Below are 20,928 nucleotides of genomic sequence, written 5' to 3'. Positions count from 1 at the left end.
TTTGAGGGCTTTATTTATAAGGATTTTCAGAGATATCCTTTTTGCCACCCAGAATGCTGCAAAGCAATTACAAAATGTTAGCTGCAGTTTCAGACATTTATGCAATCAGCTGTTACTGGGACACCGGTGATCAGAGCTGAAGGCTTCCTCTCTGTGTCGTGTTTTCAGCACTTTGTGCTTTATCGCAGGCCAGACAGTATTTTGGTAGTCTCAATTAATGGATGTATATTCTTACTAGAATCTGACTTTATTTTATTTTATACAAATATGCTATCCCTCAGAAGAGGGATAGAAATGTGTGCCACACATGTAGAAGTATTAGATAGTTACTTGCAGCTAAGATGTTGAACTTCCAGCATCTGGAGGTAGTTGTGCAGAATCAGAATGAATCCTTAGTGATTTGCTGCCACATCAAAGTGAGGAGTTGCTCTCTCCCACCATGTTCATCAGCAGTGTGATGTAGAATATGGGTAATGGCTTGAGGGTGTGTGATGATGTTCTGTCTCTAAATGTGGCACCCCCTGGTGCACCAAAGAGAATGCAAAGAGAGAGCAAATTAGAAGAGAACACAAGTGGAGGATGGGACGAGAGGGAGTGACCTCTGGGCACAGCTGGATGGCTTCAAGGATCTGGAGTAAGATGGAGTGAAAATTTCGGGACAATCTGGCTTAAGCAAGAGGCCAGCTACAAAAGCTGTGCCCTCTTATTGCGCTTAGGCTAATTGCATCTTCAGTCTTATTTTTGGCAGAAATTGTTATTTCCACACTCCTTCGTTACCTCATCTCTGCTGCCTCTCCAATAGAGAGAACGAGACATACGTATGGGTTGACGCTTTGAGAGGGATGAGTACTGAGAACTCAGACCAACGAAAGCTAACCATAATCTCAAAGACCACTGATAAGGAGTGAAACGTTTAGTTTTAAACAGACTTAAGCAATTCAAAACCAAATGAGCATTCTGATTTTTTTTATGTAAAAACAGAAGTTGACCTCTGCACAGTAAGATTTTCCCAGACTTCTGTTTCCAAAATAGAACTTTTCATTCACTTTGCCCTTCTTTGGATTTTTCACAGAATCACAAGGGTTGAAAAGGACCTCTGGAGATCACTGTGTCCAATCCCCTGCTAAAGCAGTTCTCTACAGCAAGCCACACAGGAAAGCATCCAGCTGGGTCTCAAATATCTCCAGAGAAGACAACTCTGCAGCCTCTCTGGGCAGCCTGTTCCAGTGCTCTGTCATCCTCACAGTAATGAAATTCCTCTTGGTGTCGGTATGGAACTTCCCATGTTCCAGTTTCTGCTCATTGTCCCTTGTTCTGTTGCTGTGCACCACCAAAAAGAGTCCAACTCCATGGACTTCATTCTCACACTTAGTTATTTATAAACAGTGATGAGATCCCCTTTCAGTCTTCTCCAGGCTGAACAGACCCAAGGTCTTTCAGCTTTTCTTCATAAGGGAAATGTTCCTGGCCCTTTATCATCTTTGTTGCCTTCCACTGAGTTCTTTTTTTATTCCCTTCCTGCTTATATTGAAAGCAGGACAGCACCATGGGCCTGACCATAGATATATAATAACTGATAAGAGCACAGGGCCATTCCTCAGATCTAAGTGATGTTGAGCAATTTCTCTGCTCCAAGTTTTCAGTGCAAAAATCCATGCTCACCAATACAGCTCATTAATGTCTGAGAGTAACCTTCAGGTTATCTATAATACTCTTTGAACCAGACATGCAAGTTTAGCATCTGTTTTTAACTGGTAATTGTGAGTATCTATGGCCTGTTTTCAGAGGTGACTTAGATGCCTAAATCCTAATGAGTTATTTTTAAGCTAGAATGTCCTAGTTTCAGCTTCAGGTTCACCTACTGGACCTTGTTATCAGTTCTTAGAGAAAAGATTGATCATTTTTAGTGAAATGGAAAAAAAAAAAAAAAAAAAAAAAGGGGAGCAAAAAGTACAATTAGAACTCTTAGTGTTTACCAAGGGCATGGAACCATTGTAAGACTTAAGCCAGTGATCATTAGAGATAACCTTTCTTCTTCTCGGACTTACTGCAGTTAGGTATACAATGAAGTGGAACAACGCTCTGTTTTCAGGTCCACTGAAGAGCCTTTACTTTGTTTAAATGGCATGTTGTTTTTAAACAGGGCTTGGTGTGCTGTCATTAACTTGGTTTCATACCTCTTCTGTGCTTTCGTTGCTCCAGGCCAAATGGTTTCAACATTACATGCTTCCTCTGATACGGAATCTGACCATACTGCTCCAGGCTACCTGCACAGGAGAGGAAGAGACTGCTGTGGTTCCTGCTAACCCAGCCCCTGGGTGCTTCATCTCCACCTGAGATCTTCTGTAAAAACAAATGCACAACCCTCCTGTGGGTGAACCTGTGATGAGCCTGATACGGTGATCAGGGAAACGTTACTGCTCTGTACTGTTAAATGCATAGCTCCAGTTCTTTGTTCTATTCCTCATTTGGGCAAATTAACTTCCCTTGCAGCTTGGCTTTCCCCTGTCAGATGTGCTAACAGCCTTTCACTGAGCTCACATCAACTTCATGGCTGCTGGTGTGCCCACTACTAAACTTGCACCTAGGTTTGAGAACTTTGGAACAGAAGTCCAGACAGAGCTGTAAGGGAATTATTTCTCTGCTCTAGAAGAGCTAGGACTGTAGAATATTGTCAGTGGCATATATCTCAGAGGTAAGGATTTATTTAGTGGCACGGGACTCCTGAAGAGGATGAGTATATGAACAAAGTTAATTGGTTGTTGTGGCTGAATAGTGCAAAGAAACTTGGTTCCACGGGTGTAGCAGAATTGGTAACAAGCCAAAGGAAACAGTAACAGCAACGCACAGCTTGCTGTAAAAGTAGTGCCTACAAGAGTGGATACAAAGGAGACAACGTGCTCAACCTTGCACCAAGTCAGTGCCAGGTGAATTTTGCTGTGCACAACTCCCCTGCAAAACAGCAGGAGAGCTGGAGATCATGCTTACACTGAACACTAGATAGCTGAGAGTTGTTTCGGTTAAAATATTCCTATTCTCCCCCTTCCCCTCCCCATTTTGAGGACAAACACAGGTAGACATGTGTACACGTGTGAAAGAGCTGAAGCAACAGTTCATAGCCTCTGTAGCTGAAGTTTTTTGCATACAGAAACATCCTGATTTCAAGAATAAATAATTAAACTGGTAGGTGGAGAAATGCCATCTTAACACATCTTCAGCCACGTCTTCAATGAGACAGAAAGAAACAATGTTATTAAATGCTTGTTTTGGTTTTTAAAACCTCGCGTTTTAAAAAGGAATAATTTGAAATATTTTAAAGTTTGTAAAGGAGATCTGAATAGGAAAATACCTCATATTCCGACACTTAAATGAGAAGTAGTCTTTCCATTTTAGGCTCACAGTGGCCATGTTCCAGAATTCATTCACCAGTTCAGAAAACTGAGCAGTTTGACTTTTACAAAAAGTTAGAGGTTTACCCATTTTCTTGCTCCATACAATGCCAAGGGAATTGATTTATACACCAGCCCTGTTTCTAGTTCTTGTTCCACACACATGATGGTGAAAGCCCTCTTTCACCTCCCCTTCTAGAAATGCTACTTCACAAAATATATGTGCTATCTAAAGTAGGAAGTTACATCAAGCTACTGCTTTTCTTTTACAGGAGCTTTGGAAACAGTCTAGTCTCAACTTGTTTCTAAAGCCATTAAAACTGTATTTGTTCTGCTTTTTACTTCTCTAGCAACTTCTGAAAAAAAGAACTTAGCTTTGTGAAGTAGAATTAGTAGAAACTGTACTGGACAGGTACAAAGACCCTTTGTCTGCTTATTAAAAAATATACATATGTATATGCATGTATGTAAATTTAGCTATTCAGTCTGCAAGTATATGGCTGCTGGTAGCAATCCCTGAGCGTAGAAAAACAATACAACTCGCTAGAGGGAGCTCGGACACAGTTTCTGAGACTAGCAAGGAGCTGCTCTATCTCAGTCTGTTTGTGTATTGTAAGCCTTTCGTGTTGGTGTGGTTTCTGTGTGGGCAGCGGCAGACATCGTATGATGAAAAGCATACCGAGCTTTCAGTTGCAGATAACTTGTAAAAGACTGAACTGGAGTAGGGAGGTCTCAAATTTTAATTTGTTTGTGAGCCAGAACCAGTAGATATTACCAGAATATGTTTCTTGCAAATCATAAAGATGGGTCAGAAGTGGTACGTTTCCATCCTTGCCTGCCTCTCCTCTCTTAGTGTTTTCCTTCCCTTCATCAGATCCCCAGATGCATATATTTCTGCAGGTCCCAGTCTCACGAACTGGTGCACTACCCCACATCTGTGTGACCTGACCTCTGTGTTCTTCCTCCAGCAGAGAGATTGGACTAGATGATCTTTTGAGCTCCCTTCCTGCCCCCAACATTCTGTGATTCTGTGATCTTCTACCTTCCTGTCCTTGTAACTCTCTTCACCAAGATACCAATCTTTTGCCTCTGCCCATCTACTGCATGCCCTCAGTGTCAGCCACTCACTTACCTAAAGTACATCAGATTTCACCAACACTCTGTGCTTCATTTTATCCTTTCCCCTTATCTTTTCTTTTTCTACCATGCTGAGCCGCAAGTGCAGGTTGCTGCACCACCTGGCTTGCTGCCGCAGGCAGTTTGAGAGGAGCAGTTGAAAACACCAGGTGTAGCAGTGAGGTTCTGTTGACTGGCTGTAATTGCTGTTGTGAAAGCACTTACCTAATGTTCAGGAAGTTACTAATTAGCAAAGACTTTTATAAATATGCTTCTCTGGTGGCCAAGTTATCAACTGTCAGGTAGACCCTGTCCTCCCCTCACACAGTAGCTGCTGACATGGAAATATTTATTCCTCTTCAGATAAGAGCTGGCACAATGAAGACTTTGAATCTGCTACTGTAGATACATAAGATGTTTGTTTTTTGTTTCCTTTAAAAAACTCTTGTGAAAATTGTGTGCCACATCTTGAAAGTCTCTTTGCTGGGGAACCACAAATTTAGAGAAGTCATCTAAACCACTTAGGGCAATTGTAGGCACCGTGCTCTACAGGAGAGGATGAGAGAATATTGGACTGTGGCCTTTGTCCTTTACCCACTCTGCATATGTTCAGCTGCACAGAGAAAACAGTATCTTCAGCTCATTATTTTTCATGAGTCAAGCAAGTTTTTACAAGTGCCAAGATAAGATGGTGTTGCTGAGATAAAGTCTTAAATAACTGATTCTCAGTCCACTCAGGACACACTGATTCCATGTCAGAAATTCAGAAAAGAGGATAGAGTTGTCTCTGTAAGCGAGGCTCCGCTGTGACATAAACCAATGCTGGGCTCTACACAGACTTTGCAAACAGTCATCTGGGGGTGTTGGAAGAATGTCAAGAATGACAAAGTATGCTTCACTGCAGGTATTCCTGCACTGAAGGACTACTTGGTTCTTTAGTATTTCTCAAAATCCGTTTACTGGCCCTGCATGCTGCTCAACTGTCCATCTAGATGAAATGAGGAGAATTTGCTGGCTCTGCATTACATGCTGTGTTTTCGTTCTTTCCATCTCACAGCAAATGCTACATGTGCCAGTTACTAAATCTAAACTCAGTCTGTGGCGTGACAGTGGTCCGAGGGCTAGCTTTCTGTTTTCTACAGATTAAACAAAAGCAAATAGTTTATCATTCTTGTGGCAATTCTCAGAAAACCTCCTTGGTAGGACGTATTTCTGAGTTGCAGATTTTGGAAAATTCTAAAATTACAGAACACCAGAAATCTATTAGGATATTTTCTACAAGGAAGATGTCTGCCAGTGTGTAAAACTGGACAATCTGAGTCCCTCTTTGCATGAAAGCAGACTGAGTACAAACTGAAAGAAGTATTTGTGGGTACTCTGTGTGAAAACTGACACAGCATTCAAATGCACTGAACAGAGGCACGTGGGTGTGCGACCAGGCCTGGCTGGCCACCAAGCAGTTCTGTAGGCAACTGAAGCCAGTAAACCACAGCATGTGACTGAGAAACTGCATGTTTGTGTCTGCAAGCAGATGTAGCTCATTAGTGCAAATACGTATTTTTCCCTCTAGAATGACATGGCTTAAGTAAGATACAAGAAACGTTAAGTTTAAAGACTATTTAGAACCTGTTGTTGAACTCATGAGGTAGTTGAGGGAAAGGTAGCTAGAGAATTTTACAGTTCACTCCACTGCTGCAGATTGCAGATGGTAAAGAGCAGGTGAGCTGTGTGGTCCATCTGCTCACTTTTGCAATAACACATTGCATCCTCGCAGTCAATGTCCTGGTGTTCTGCTCTGCATACTTGCATGTGCAGTTCCAGGAGTCCTATCCACTGGTGCTTACCAAATCACTGCCCTTATCCTCCCACCAAATCTTTTGCTGTGAGGATTTAGTGGTGTCAGCCACATTTGCTCAGGTGCACAGTCCCTAGAAGTCACATCCTCAGATATTTGCAAAGCGTTTTCCTGCCTCTGTAGCTATTTTTAACTTAATAATATAGACGGGATCTCTTTGATTTTTCCCAGTGGGAGCCTCCATCCTTCTGGCTAATTCATTATTTTCTGGATTATTTTCATGGAACTCTCTGCAACTTATTAGTATGTTCATTGTAGTGAAGCGGCTGAACCAGAACACAATGTTTTAAATTAGACTTTCAAACGTTGACAGCGTTGTATTTCCTTCTCTGTGATCTCATGATTCTGCATAGCTAATACATCCCACACTTGCCATTCATCAGGCAAAGCTTTTATTCCTGTCTCTCTCAGCACCACTACCTCCCATGTTTTAACCTCCCACTGAATGTCTGAAACTCAGATTGCTTCTCCAGTACAGCCTGAATTTTCTTAATCTTCTCACTTTGTAATTTCTTAGCTGCCTTCGAATTTGGAGTCCAACTCTGGGAGCTTCAGATGACCTTTAGAGGTCCCTTTCAACTCAAAAGATTCTATGATCCTGTGAATTATTTCTGTGCACCTAAGGGAGGTATTTTAAGTGCTTACCTTATGGCCACATTTCAAACATCAGACTGTTGTCACCAAAATGGCTGGTGAGATGTCAGGTAGGACAGAGCCCTGCAAAACCTACCAAGAGCACCATTGCTTAGCTATTTATCTCTAATGTACAACATGGTCACATGTATTATATGGTGCTCTGATGCAAGTTTTGTTGTTGTTCAGTGTTATTAGAGAATTGTGTTCTTCCCCCATGCTTTCCTGTTTGGTCTCTGTAAAAGAAAGCTGGTATGTGACTGCACTACTGTGGGATTATCAGTCTTTTCTTTCCTGCACACATTTCAGGTTCAGACTGAGAACTGACAACTGCAGGATGTGTTGAATGACCTCTGCTCTACCTCTGTGGGTTAAGTCTGCATTTATTTATTCTTAAAAGAGATTTCTTAGAGTTGGGTATGAATGGGAAAGCGTATACACATGACTTATAAACAAGAGGAGGGGGTTTGCAGGTGTCATAAACTCCCATCTGCTCTTTTGTAATCTCCGAATTTAGAAATAAGTAAAATAGGCAGAAATAACTTTGCTCAGTTACTATTACTTGGCTGAATACATATATGTATATATACCACATATTCATTAATTTTAAAAAGTGTGAAGCATTTCAGAGTACTTGCCTTTCCTTCCCATTGCTGAATTTCAATATTTGTACCCATTCTGCTTTGTGTTCTTCACTTTTTTTTGTCTTTAATTCCATAAAACTGGCTTATCAGAAAATAAAATATTACCAAATATGTGAAAAGCAACTCCCTGTGGAATGGAATTTAGGAAATGCAGTTCTTAATTTCAAGTTTTTCCTTTTTTTTTCAGGAGTTGCACTCAGTGTTCCTTACGGATCCTTTCCAACACAGATATTCTATGATTCTATCATTTGTTCTCCCACTCTAAATGGTTTGGTTTATCACATATTCAAAAGTTCTGTATGGCTTTTTGAAGCATCTGATTATAAAGCCATATTCTGCATACATTCAGGATAAGACACACTGCAGCACTGAGAGACGTGGGCTTTGTTCCAGGAACATTTGTTCTCCCATGCTTACAGTGCTGAGTAACTGCAGCTGGTAGGTAGGTGCCTGCCTTTCCTTTTTATTCCACATAGACTCACCACAGAATTTTTCATACTCTGCAACGAATTATCCATGCATTATTAGATAGCCTTATTTCCCAACACCTCTGCCTAATCGTGTGCTGTACTTTTCTTGCGTCCTGCAGTAACTTTGGCAGTGATGCAACTCAGAGAACTTATTTTGTTTTTTGGGGTATGATACAATTAAAACAATAGGTTTTTAAAAGCATTGCCTTCCTATCGCATTGTGCAATTGCACTCTTTCTGCTACCTTATTTTTGAAGTGGTGGAACAGCATCTTCATTTTCCACTCTAATAAACAAAACATCTTGAAGTTATAACTGAGTAAAAGAAATTTAATCCTGGATTGGTGTACGAGGAGTATATAAATATTGAAAGCAAGGATTTTCTCAGGACACCAATGGCACAAAATGAAGAGAAACACAAGTGCTGTTGTAAATGCCTGCAGACTCAAATCTTGCCATAGGCTCTAGGTGGAACAGAAGCTAGCAGAAGGAGGCATGCCCATTTTTACTGAAAGTATTGGAAAAGATAAAGCTGGTATGGGAGCCCAAGTGTCTTTTTGGTCCCAAAGAAATGGGCAGGGCCCTCTAGAGACCAAAGTTATTTTAGACTGAAGCAGTCTGGTTTAAAGAGGCTTTAACTGAAGTACTTTTAAATCTTTAAATATCTCTGTGCACATGAGCGTTTAACAAAAATAAATCAGTACCTTCAAATCTGAAAATGCAACATTTAAAACGAAACAGCTCATTTTTATAAGCTTCTAAAGCTGATCCAGGTGGGAACCTCCCTTGGGGAGCAGAAGCTGGCAGCAGATCTGGCATTTCTTGTCTTTTTATTGGACACAGGTAAACTGTAAGCCATCCCACAGCTTTCCCACAGAATCATTTTTGCAATCCTGCGTTGGCGACACTAACTAGGGAGACAGGTTAACCTTTGCCTTTAGTCAAGACTGCTATAAGCCTTCCATGTAAAATCAGAGCCTTGACATTCCCTTGATGTTTGCTATTTTGAAACCTACCTGCCCACTTCTCAGTTCCAAGGTCAGGATTGTAAACTGGCTTTTTGTTCTTCTCTTTAGGCAGGGTACTGGAGTGAAACTGCAGTTGTCTACAAACAGAAGGATTCATCCACTTGCCAGGCAAACACCTCTGTCAAGAAAAAAAGAAATTGGAGCTACCATTATGAAATTTTATTCAAGCAAAATAATAGTTTTTTCTCGTGTTTTAGTGTCCCTCTAATTGGTTTTTAGGTGTCCCCCTGCAGCTCTAGAAGTCTGATTTCTTGCTCACATAAGCTGCAACCTATATGAACTATTTTGCTCCAGTAGATGTGTTTTAAAGAAATATAGCTGACACCAAAAGGAGTAGAGGACATCTTGAGAGTTGTGACTTGCTGAACAGGGTAATTCTACCTGATTTGGTGTAACATTTCAGTCCCTGAGAGGGTTCTCAGCCCTGCATACAAGCCTGCATTGCCAAGCCACTGCCCAACAGTGCAATGCAGGCCTTATTAACTGCATATGGCTCAAGGAAGCTTGTGCAGCCCTGATTCTTCACAATGATCCAATCAGAATAGCAGCTTTATAAATTGCTTTGGTTGTGGTTGGTTGTTTTTTTTTTTTTTTTGGTGGTGAGTGGGGATGAGATGGATGAAAGAGGGATGACGGAAAGGAAGAAACAGAGAAGGCAAGAGAGAAAGTGAAGCAAGTTTCTGGAGCAAAAGGCTGAAGAAAGCTCACTGAGGATCCTAACCAGCCCTGTTTACTTCAAGATAGGGAAAAATCTCTGTCTCTCTTGCTGTTGCAACTTCTTTTCAAAGGTTTTGCAAAGGAGAAGAGTGGAAGACTGAAGGCAGTGTCTTCAAAGAAAATAGTCTTTATTTTGAGAATTGGAAGGAGAGAAAAATTAAGGCTGTATTAAGAGCACAGTTGGAAGTTATCCCAGTGTGTAGGAAGGACGAGATGATAGTGAGAAACCAGCTCGTCCAGTGAGATGTTCAGTGACCTCAAACAAGAAACTGGTTTTGCATGCTGCTCTGTAAATCAGATCAACAAAATGATCTGGATTAATAAAGAACACAAAACCCATCTTTGTTCTCCCCCCCCTTTTCTCCTTTGTTTTTTGTTAGACTGAGTTGTTTCATCAACACAGCTGATAGCGTAGGCCTACAAACTACAGCATCAGCACAACTCGAGGAGTGGAGCCAGTGCTCGGAGTGAGGATCTCCCATGCCTTGGGAGATGGAACGCTCAAAATGTATTCAGGAAGGAGGTCAATCTTCACCACAAATCCAACATGGGAAAAGATAAAGCAGAAAGAGCCTCGGAGTAACACTGGCAATAACCTGAATGTGCACCAGCAATGGGACACTCACAGAGAAAAGGCAAATGTTTGGGCATGCAGAGATGGTGATTCATTCTGGCACATCACATCACCTTTTTAATCAATTTAGACCTGGGAAAGTTAACATGGGGCTTAGCAACGGACACCAAGTTTCAAGAAAAAGGCAAACCAGCTGCAGGGAGTTGGGAAAACAAGAAGAAAAGTAGATGTGTGAAACGAGCTGTGAGGAAAGATGAAAAAAGTAAGTGCTTTTAACCTGGGAAAAGCATGAAAGTTTCCAGCTTAGCAGCATTTTCTTCCTATACACTCCTCAGGAATGAAATCTTTTCTCAGCGTCTGTCCTCTGGGAAGAGGAATCCTTGGATATTGTGAGTTGGAAGGGACCCATAAGGATCACTGAGTCCAACTCCTGGCTTCACACAGAACCATCCAAAGATCACAGCAGGGGCTGAGCTTCGAGGATGTGGAGATGCAGGTTTGCGTTCGCAGTGATACAGCCATCAGCGCTGGAGGAGATGGCCTGGGGAGAGGTGTGAGGCTTCCCTCACTGTGGGTCTTAAGCTCACAGGCCTCTGTCAGGGCTGATTTAGGTACTGCAGGGAGGGAGCATCCACAGCCTCACCGGGCAACTATTTGTTGTCGTTCGGGAGGAAACCGACTGCATTTTACTTGTAGGTAATTCCGCTTTCCTTTCTGATCAACAGCAGCTCTCAGCTCATCGCCAGGGCTGACCTGAAAGGCTGTTAAGCGGAGCGCTGGGCCGTTGCGCAGAACGCCGGCCGCGAGCACAGAACGGCGGGAGCGGCCGCCCACACGGCGGCAGCGCCAGCCGCCAACGGCCGCCCTCGAGCTGGGCGTGGGGCGGGGCCGCGCGGTGCCGGCCGCTGCCAGGCGCCGAACGGCAGTGCGGCGCGTCGTTGCGTCCCGTCTCGTCTCGTCTCATCGCCTCGCCATGGCGGCCGGCAGCGGGGAGGCGCCCGAGCGGCTTTACGAGCTGGTGGTGTTCGGGGCCAGCGGCTTCACCGGCCAGTTCGTGGTGGAGGAGGTGGCGCGGGCGGCGAGCGGCGGGGAGCTGCGCGGCCCCCTGCGCTGGGCCGTGGCCGGGCGCAACCGGAACAAGCTGCAGGAGGTGCTGGAGCGGGCGGCCGAGCGGCTGGGTACGGACCGCGGCCGTGTGGCGCGGGGGGAAGCGGGGCGGGGGGCGGCGGCCGGGTCGGCGACCGGGGGATGTGACGGCGGTCTCCGTACGCAGGGAAAGCGGCGCTGGGTCCGGAGGTCGGCGTGCTGCTGTGCGATGTGGGCGACCCGGCCTCGCTGGCCGCCATGGCGAAGCAGACCCGGGTAGTGCTCAACTGCGTGGGCCCGGTGAGTGCTGGGATCTGCCGTGCCACGGTGACCCGCCAGCCTTTGGGGTGTTGTAACGCGTGGAAAGCTCTCGCTGAAGAGTTCGGTTTTATTCCTTTCGTCGTTCAAAGGCGCCGTTGTAAGCCAGGGAGGAGTTCTGGTTTATGCTAGGTGATGTAAGTGGTGTTCAGGTTGGAAGTAACGCTGAGGGATCATAGAAACATAGAACGGCCTGGGTTGAAAAGGACCCACAATGATTATCTAGTTTCAACCCCCCTGCTATGTGCGGGGTCGCCAAGCACCGGACCAGGCTGCCCAGAGCCACATCCAGCCTGGCTCTGGAGAGGGAAGAAGCACGTGGAGTTGTGGTGTAAGTTCTTGGCCGCTTTAAACTTTGGAGTGACAATGTCACCAACTCGCTCTGAGCAGATCAAAGTACGAAGCCTGGTGGCTGGGTAATGGCCAGCTCTGCGAAAGCTGTTAGCCGCAGAGTATGCAGATAACATACAGATAACATGGATGCAGAAAGCATAGACCAAGGTAACATACGTGCAGTTGGCTCTGGCGATCTTATCTTAACTCAGGAGGAATAACAGTTATCAGTGATGCAGTTTGTTCTGCTCTTCCTGCCCCCTTCCCCCCACCAAGACAATATTGTTACATTTGCCCCACTTAGCAAAATCAATACCTGAGTTTACTTCTGTTGTAGCTACACATACTTTAGACAAAACAAGCGGGGTGAGTTGTGTGGGCTTTATTTTGTTACCTGTGGTGTTTTTTTCCCTCCTTTAGTATAGATTTTTTGGAGAGCCTGTAGTGAAAGCTTGTGTGGAAAATGGTGCAAGCTGCATTGACATCAGTGGAGAGCCCCAGGTATGTGAGCCTGGAAAAATGCTACTCTGTGTTAGCTAGATCTGTGGATCTAGTAAAGCATTTGTTGTGTTCCATGTTTCTGTGTCTGTGAATATGTGGGCAAATTCTGCCTCCCAGTGTGCAGCTTTAAGGTGCATTGATTTTTTTAGGATATGTGTATGTGTATTATTTGTTTAATCACTGTTAGATAAGAGCTTCTCAGGACCTTATTCTCAGTAATTCCAAAATGTTGGAATTCTGCTTTAAATCCTACTTACAATTCCCTGCATGAATTTTGGATCAATCATTTTCTTCTTGCACTGCTGCAACATTTTCATACCATAAAACAGGAATAACGTGCATCTGTTGTAAAGATACTTCTGAATAATGTGAAGTCTGTGGGGTGCTACGATATGAGAGTAAAGTGCTGGTGGTTAATACTGGGTATTGCCAAATTTGGGGTTCTACTTAAAGTATTTATTCTGCTTGTGTTTTAGTTTCTGGAAGGAATGTACCTGAAATACAATGAAAAAGCTGCAGAGAAGAAAGTGTATGTCATTGGAAGCTGTGGCTTTGACTCCATACCAGCTGATATGGGAGTGCTGTACACCAGAGACAACTTGAAAGGTGATTTATTTAGTGTGACTGTAGGCTGAAAAAGACATGCAGATTATAGTAAAACAGCAGTGCTTATGTGGAAAGTCTTTCAATCTGCTTTTTGCCTACCTTTACCAGTTAACTGGTTTCAACTTTGGTAGATAGATAAAAAATAAAATGTAAATCGTATTCCCACTACAGTCAAGGAAATTAGTGATAAGGGAGAGGAAGGATTCAAGGTCATGTTGCTTACAGAGAGAACAGGAGCCTCAGCTATCAGGAATGGGCTGCTCTGCGAGTGTGTGGGCATCCACCCATAGATGATCCTCAGCTCTCTGCCACTTGTGCAGTGAGAATGCTGTAAGGATGAGGTGGGAAGGCACAGTGCACATGGGGAAGGGATTGCAAATCTGTGAGTAATCAGGTTTCCTAAGTTTTGTTTCTCTACTGCCAGCACTGCGTAGTTGTCATATGGACCTAAGTAGGTAGCACTGCTAATATCTTTTTTGTCAAGAGCACCTGGACTCAGAGAGTAAATATGTTTGAGAAAAGGTGTGAGATGATTTAACTCTATGCAGACAGTACTTGATCCTAATCCCAAATGAGGATACTTTCTTTGTTGGCTCAGACTTTCAGTTGGAAGGGCCAGTAGGAGTGTCCAAATGTTCTACTTTCATTACTATTAAAATTGCTATTACATGCTTTATATTGGAGTGTATCATCAACTTTCAGTTTAATCTGTAGAAGAACCTGATTGGGGGAGAGAAGAAGGAAGAGGTGTGGAAATGAGTATCTGGAGTGCTCACAGTCTTATAATTGCATGCGTGAATAAATTTGATGCTTTTTGAATAAAGATGTCTTTTAGCTCATCCTGTTTTGACTTTCTGGTTTTAGCACCTGTCTATCCAGTTGCCTGTTAGATTTAAATTATCTCTTTTAATCTCAGAAGGAGGTGAGCAAAGTAGAGCTTAACAAAATATGGAGTTGTTGTTTTGCTGTTTATCACAACTAAGAAGCCTTTAGTTTAGGATATGTTGTGTGATTTTTCTTCTTTTTTTAAATTTACTTTTTTTTTTTTTTGTAGTAACATTTACCACACTCCCATTGGTTCATCTAGGTTTTCACAGCCTACATCATCTCAAAACCTGGAGGAAAACTAATTCTGCCTTCAAATATTCTTTTGCTTTTTTCATTTATTATTTACACAATCTTATTAATTAGATAAAGCAACTAGCATTTAATGACTGATGACAATATTAATTGTCTGAAGTGAAGTGACTGAGGTACTTTATGTATGAAATTTTATATTTTCTAACTAAAATAGCTTTAGATCCTAAAGTTTATTTTACTTTGAGATAACAATGTAACTCTTCAACTTGTGATGTTACTGGTCTACCATTTAAGGCTACCAGAGTATATTCTAGGTGTGTGAACAGAAATGACTGTATGTTCCAATTATTACCTTTCATGTTTTCTCCTCTCTTACAGGAACCTTAACTGCTGTTGAAAGTTTCCTGTCAGTGAAAACTGGACCTGAGGTTAGTTGGTTTATACCCTTGTGGAAACTCAGGGGTATTTGGAGCAACATTGGCATAGCTAATATGAGTAGCTGTTGTTGCATTAGTGCACATCAAGACATGAGCTATGGCAGTTCTCTGCTTACGAGTCTAAGAACTTTTTTCTTTAGAAGCTAATAAAAGTATCCCAAGGAAGCACCCTTTTGTAACATTTGTTTCAATGGGCTTGCTCTCTACCTAAAATTCGTTCTACTAAGCAGTTTCAAGAAATAATAGTATTTGTTGTTGATTTATTTGCACAGAGACTTGGGAAGGATTCGTACACAAATAAGCTGTAATGGGTGCATGTGTGTTGCCAGAAAATGGCAAAGTGTTTGGCTGTCTTTTTGTGTTTGGGTTGTTTTCATAGTGCATGTAATTATAATGCATACACATAATAATTTTCTAATACTACGTAATGATTCCAAGGTCATTATTAAAGTAATATCTGAAACCTCTACTGAACTAATTACTGTTCCTTGGCCTTTATCAGGGTGCTTGCATACATGATGGGACCTGGAAGTCAGCTGTTTACGGCCTTGCAGATCAAGACAACCTGAAGGCACTTCGAAAGAAGATCGGATATTCCCCTGTTCCAGTAGTTGGTGCAAAACTTAAAAGAAGGTATAAGAAGTTCATGATGTGAAACAGATTGTTTTCTAACAGTTCCAGTATTTATGATATAGATTATTAACATATTACTAAATATTAAAAAGATATATAGAGAGAACTTTTAAAAAATCTGCACACATACATGTTTGTGTGGTAGAACTGAAGGGTCTGAATTCATATTTGATTGTAAAAAAACATGTTAACATTTTCTGGGTCTCAGCTAACTTATTCTGGGAGACTTGTAGAGACATGGCAACTTCCTTACCTCCATTTCAGAAGTGATCAGCAGAACAGGAAAAATAAATGAGAATCTTATTTATTTTGATTATCAAATCCATCCTGGCTGTAGTTCAAGGAATTATGAATTGAGCCAAGGATAAATCTGAATCATTGATTTGATTTGCTTTCAGCAAAGAGATCATGTTTTAAAAGTGCTTGAGGGAAAGTCAGTAATAGTAGCACTGTTATGGTTTGTTTCTTTCCATTTGGTGAAGACTTGAACACTTTTTGTGAATGTTTTTTCCATTTGCAGAGGACTTGTGTTCTACAGTCAGGAGTTCAAACAGTATTCAATTCCATTCATGGGATCTGATGTTTCTGTTGTGAAACGGTCGCAGCGCTATTTGCATTCACAGTTGCAGGAAACACCAGTAAGTGACTGTTACTATTGCAGTGTGTATATATAATAACTTTCAGCAAATCCTCCCCCGACATAGTAACAGTACTTTATGGAGATCTGTGTAATAGAGTTTCTGTAGCTAGATAAAATGATTTTTTCCTTCTGTAAAGAAGGAGACTTGTTCTGTTGATGACCTCTCTGTCAAATTGCTTGATCTGATGTGTAGGTTCTTCTGGATGCCCTTTTTCATACTACGCAACATCCTGCTGGATGAGCCTGCTTTTTTGCTGTTAACAAAACACTTCATAGAATCCTAGAATGGTTTGAGTTGCAAGGCACCTTTAAGGTCATTTAGTTCCAGCTCCTCTGCTACAGGCAGGGACACCTCCCTCTAGACCAGGTTGCTCAGAGCCCCATCCAGCCCCACCTTCTGGTTGTGGGCATCCACAGTCTCTCATCACTCTCACAGTAAATAATTTCTTCCTAATATCTAGTCTAAATCTACCATCTCTTCCAGTTAAAAAAAAAATTGCCCCTTGTCCTGTCACCACAAACCCTTATAAAAAGCCCCTCCCCAGCTTTCCTGGAGGCTGCTACAAGGGCTCCTTGGAGCCATCTTTTCTCCAGGCCAAAGAGCCCTAGCTCTCTCAGCCTGTCCTTGCAGGGCAGGTGCTTCAGCCCCTCTGACTGTCTTCACGGCCCTTCCCTGGACCTGATCCAACAGCTCCATGTCCTTGTGTTGTAGGAGTCTCTTCTGAAGTTTCTCTGCTCTCTGATTTCTGGGTGTGTATTTGTAGGAATGGAAGCTTTGGGTCACAGAAATATTTAAAAGGGCAGTTTCTTGATTTTTAGGAAAGGATAAAGGTTTTTGATTCTGTAACTGCAGAGGCTTTTTGTTGTATCAACAGAGATTTTAAAAACATCATAACTGTAGTCAGGTTGATATAATGCAGTAAATATTGTCATAAAGAAGTTATATCCTTCTTATTTGTACCTGGAGGCTTCTTTGATGCTTGGGTTTCTGGTGTGCAGGATGTTTAGTTCTTGTTTTCCATGGTTCCTTCAGAGGAAACCAGCAATGACAGTCTAACAGCTGTGCAGAATCATTGAAGTGACACTGTGCTCTAAAAATAGGCTTGTAGCTATTAATGAAAAAAGTTTTATTGTTACTAGTTCAGAATTACAATACAAGGCCTTGTGTTCTCTTAGACGAAAACGTAATGGGACTGAAAGGAAGATCTCAGGAAGGCCTGAAAGGAGATACCAAAAGACAACTTTCTTTGAAGTTTTCTACTTTTCTTTACCGTAGTTACAGTGTCTTCTGATAAAGAATTATGAAGTGAAGCATTATTTAGAATTATGACAGCTGTTTAAGGTTCTTTTCAAACAGATGTTGAATAAAAAAGAGTTGCATACTGAATCTTTAAAAGGGAATTAATGCAAAAATGCTTATATAAATTCTATCACTGATGGTGTATTTCTGTTGTAGGTACAGTACGGTGCTTATGTGACTGTAGGTGGTCTTGGCTCTGTTATGAAGCTGATGTTTGCTGGCATTTTATTTCTTCTTCTTGTGAAATTTAGCTTTGGAAGAAAACTCCTGACAAAAGTAAGCATTCCAAGTGCAAAAGAATTAAAGAATCAAGTGGTGGGAGTGTTTTTTTGTTGCCTCTAATTTATTGTTTTTTTTTTTTTAATTGTTTTTCTTTTCCTTCTCATTATGCAGTACCCAGAATTTTTCTCTGCTGGACGTTTCACAAAGAAAGGACCAACCCAGAAACAGGTAACTGGCTGCTTTCCATCCCACCTAATAAGAAATTTGTGGCAATGGTACAGCTGTAAACTGGCATCCACCACATAGTCTCAAAGAAATAAATCATTTCTGAATACACGCTGTGTATACCTGTTCAGGTAGCTTTGACTATTCAAAAAGTCATGTTGTCTGGCAGTAGGACATCAAAATACGTAGAGCTCTTGTAAGGAAAAAGTGGATCATATTGCTGGCTCTGATGTATTAACATGAGTAGTTCACAGTATACAGACTGCAGCAAAATCAAGCCTGAAAGCAATGAGAGAATAAATGGACTTCAGGGCAATAACTGTTCCACTAAAGTGGAAGTGATCAGAATATCCAGATTATGTAAATGCAATTGTACCTTTTAAACAGTAACTCAAAATAACTGCTCCTCATGCTTGCGTGGATTATAGTGCTTTACTACTTCTGTTTGCTTGATAGAAGTGCATGACTGTTTTGGTGACTTGCCACTTGTCTTACTACAGATGGATGGAACCTCCTTCACAATGACATTTTTTGGAGAGGGTTACAGTGAGGGGCAAGATCCGCAGAATGGCAAACCAAATGTAAAGATCTGCACTCAAGTGAAGGGACCAGGTATGTATGTTAGCAGCTAACTGCTTTTGGCTCACATTTCCTCATATGATAAAGTCTGTGGTTCCACTACCATCCCTTTGCCCTTACAAAGTGCTTGCAACATGCACTAAGTCTTTACAGAATATGATCTTGGATACCAGCATTCATTTTAACCTGCTTTTTGAAAAAGCTAACTGTGTTTTCTGCTTGTCATTCTCTTTTCTTTTGCCTGTCATCATACTAATTCTCATTTTTGCCAGAGTGGAATAGTAAAGGGAGAGTGATTTAAGGTGGTTCATAGAATCTGGGCTTACTATACACTTATTTCCAGTCCCCTGTGAATGAATCTAAAACCCATATGTTATATGGTGGTGTTTTTAGCTGCAGCATACTAGTGTTCAGGCCGTTTCTGAAATCAAGTTTTGGAGACAGCAATGACAGAAGGGAGTTAGCTAACCACTGCTACTTTAAACAACAAAATATGTAGTGACTGCAAATAGTGTGACACCAAAAGGTCTGAATTTAAGCACAGAATGGGCAGAGCTCTTGCTGAAATGGATAGCCCTCTGACCCTCCAGAGGTGATACTCAAGGTTCTTGTGTGATCACAGGCCTGTGTTTGGTGAACTTGTCCGCATTAGTTCTTACAGGACTCTCAAAGCTTCTTGGAATGATTACCAGGTAACAAACTTGTTCTTAAACAGATATCAGTTTAGAGTGGCAAAGAGATTATCTTTAGTATTCCCTATACAAGCGTGAGATTAGAAGTGTGAATCAACGTTTCAACACATTGGTTTTTGATTTTCATTAGAGCCTGGCTATGTTGCTACACCAATTGCAATGGTTCAAGCAGCTGTTGCTCTTCTGGAAGATTCAGCTCATCTGCCTAAAGAGTGAGTACTTTCCTTTGCAGAACAGCTTGATTTCCCTTACAGCTACTCTCTTTGATAAAACAGATTCCCTATTACTCTGTGGATTGCTTTGTTACCTCACCCAAAGGGCAATGCTATTAAACATGATCCTTGCTAGACAATGGAGATTATAGTTCTTCATTTGCGTTTCAATTTGAAATGATGAGTTATAGTTTTATTAATATTTTTGCCACGCCCTTGAACCAGTCTATATTTTCAGTCAAGGAATAATTTCTGTGAGTTTGGTGGATGCATAAATGAACCTGTAAATATAACAAGCTTGCCCAATTCCTCTTGTACATCCTCTGGGACAAAATGGCTTTTCCTTTCCTAGATAGGGAAGCACATTTCAAATAAAGGTGTCGCTGAGCCACTGTATCACTAATGGTTTTTCTCTTTTGATTGTTGTTAACAGAGGTGGTGTGTATTCTCCAGGAGCTGCCTTCTCTAAAACGAAACTGATTGATCGCCTCAGCAGACGTGGTATTGAGTTCTCTGTTATTAGCCAGCCAGAAGTCTGACATCAGAACAGCCATGTGACCTAACATCTTACCTGCGCCTCATTCCAATAAAGGTCATTGGGCTGTAAAAGCCTCCTCATAAAATAGTTGCATTGTGCTGTTGTTTACAGCAGAAACAGGTGAAAATTTGAGTTTGAAATTGTGATACTTTCTGATGTGAGAAAACCTTTAAAGGATACTGACTTAATTCATGAACATATAAAATCAGTGGCTTATTAGGTACTAGTACTTTGTTTAATGTCTTTCACCTTAAGTTGCAGAACAGCAGCCTCAGTTACTGCTTAATTCATTCTGCTTCACAATTAACCACAGCCTTCTCACCCCAACTATTTAAAGCAGGCAGGCCCTGGATACCAAGTGCCTTAGCAGAGGAAACCGCTAGTTACTCCTCATGTCTGTTTGGGATAGGCACTATTAGTTTGTGGCGTTACTACTTTGAAAGCATTACTACCCATAGTCAAAAGTAGTTGTTTTTCTCTTAAGGTTTGAGGAATAGAATTGTCTTTTTGCTGTATTATTCTAAAGACCTGTACTGGTGTCTTAAGGTTTGTTGACTTTTCAGCCTTACTAGCTTGCCATACTAAAAAACAGCACAAAATTTGTCAGTATAGTTAGCTGAAGACCAATTACAATTTCAACTGACAAGTCATTCTAGAAGAACGTGTGCAGTATACAAAACAGTATCAAGAAAGACATATTTACAGTATGACTGTTTTAAGTAGTGGCCTTGTCAGTATAGTAACTGAGAAGTTAAATTACTTAAATTACTTAAGCTGCTGGAACAACTTTCACATTTGTTTGTAAATATTAAATTACCATTCATGAGTCTACATCTGATTCTTTGTGGTTGAATGATAATACACCTAGCAAAATATTTTTTTTCTAGTATATGTACATTTAATAATATATAACAGCATTTTTTCCCCAGTGATACAATGTGCTGAGATCAGAGCACTGTTGAAGTATTTCAGAAATCTTACAAAGATTTGTAATGAGTGACATCATAAGCAAATAAGCTGCCTTGACTGTGCTGTACATAGAATGCTCGAGACGGAACTTAACATAAAGACAAACTGAAAACTCACGTGCACTTCAATGTA

General features: G+C 41.5%; 2 protein-coding genes across 4 annotated transcripts in view; one reads left to right on the top strand and one right to left on the bottom strand.

Annotated features, from left to right (window-relative positions):
* Nucleotides 1–10,885, bottom strand: part of LOC116228823 (uncharacterized) — a 37,097-nt gene extending 26,212 nt beyond the window's left edge. For all 3 annotated transcript variants that reach the window (XM_090135321.1, XM_031592967.2, XM_090135319.1), the window contains exons 1-3: nt 10,703–10,885; nt 9,123–9,252; nt 2,178–2,267 (exon numbers count right to left, since the gene is read on the bottom strand). In XM_090135321.1, the coding sequence (XP_089991447.1) occupies nt 2,178–2,267; nt 9,123–9,252; nt 10,703–10,738 (256 nt within the window). In that variant the 5' untranslated portion in view covers nt 10,739–10,885. The remainder of the gene's footprint in view (nt 1–2,177; nt 2,268–9,122; nt 9,253–10,702) is intronic.
* Nucleotides 10,886–11,284: 399 nt separating this feature from the next.
* On the top strand, nt 11,285–20,912 carry SCCPDH (saccharopine dehydrogenase (putative)). Its single transcript, XM_031592926.2, has 12 exons — nt 11,285–11,603; nt 11,699–11,811; nt 12,583–12,663; nt 13,140–13,269; nt 14,728–14,777; nt 15,289–15,419; nt 15,940–16,057; nt 17,516–17,635; nt 17,753–17,809; nt 18,307–18,418; nt 19,208–19,289; nt 19,723–20,912. Exons 1-12 carry the CDS (start codon nt 11,399–11,401, stop codon nt 19,826–19,828), a joined length of 1,305 nt encoding a protein of 434 aa, XP_031448786.1. The 5' UTR covers nt 11,285–11,398; the 3' UTR covers nt 19,829–20,912.
* The last annotated feature ends 16 nt before the right edge of the window (nt 20,913–20,928 follow it).

This window comes from Phasianus colchicus, chromosome 2 (assembly GCF_987193195.1).
Source record: "Phasianus colchicus chromosome 2, bPhaCol1.hap1.1, whole genome shotgun sequence".
NCBI classification, from domain to species: domain Eukaryota; kingdom Metazoa; phylum Chordata; class Aves; order Galliformes; family Phasianidae; genus Phasianus; species Phasianus colchicus.
The sequence above is the reverse complement of the archived record's forward strand: the minus strand, read 5'-3'. Positions and strand labels throughout refer to the sequence as shown.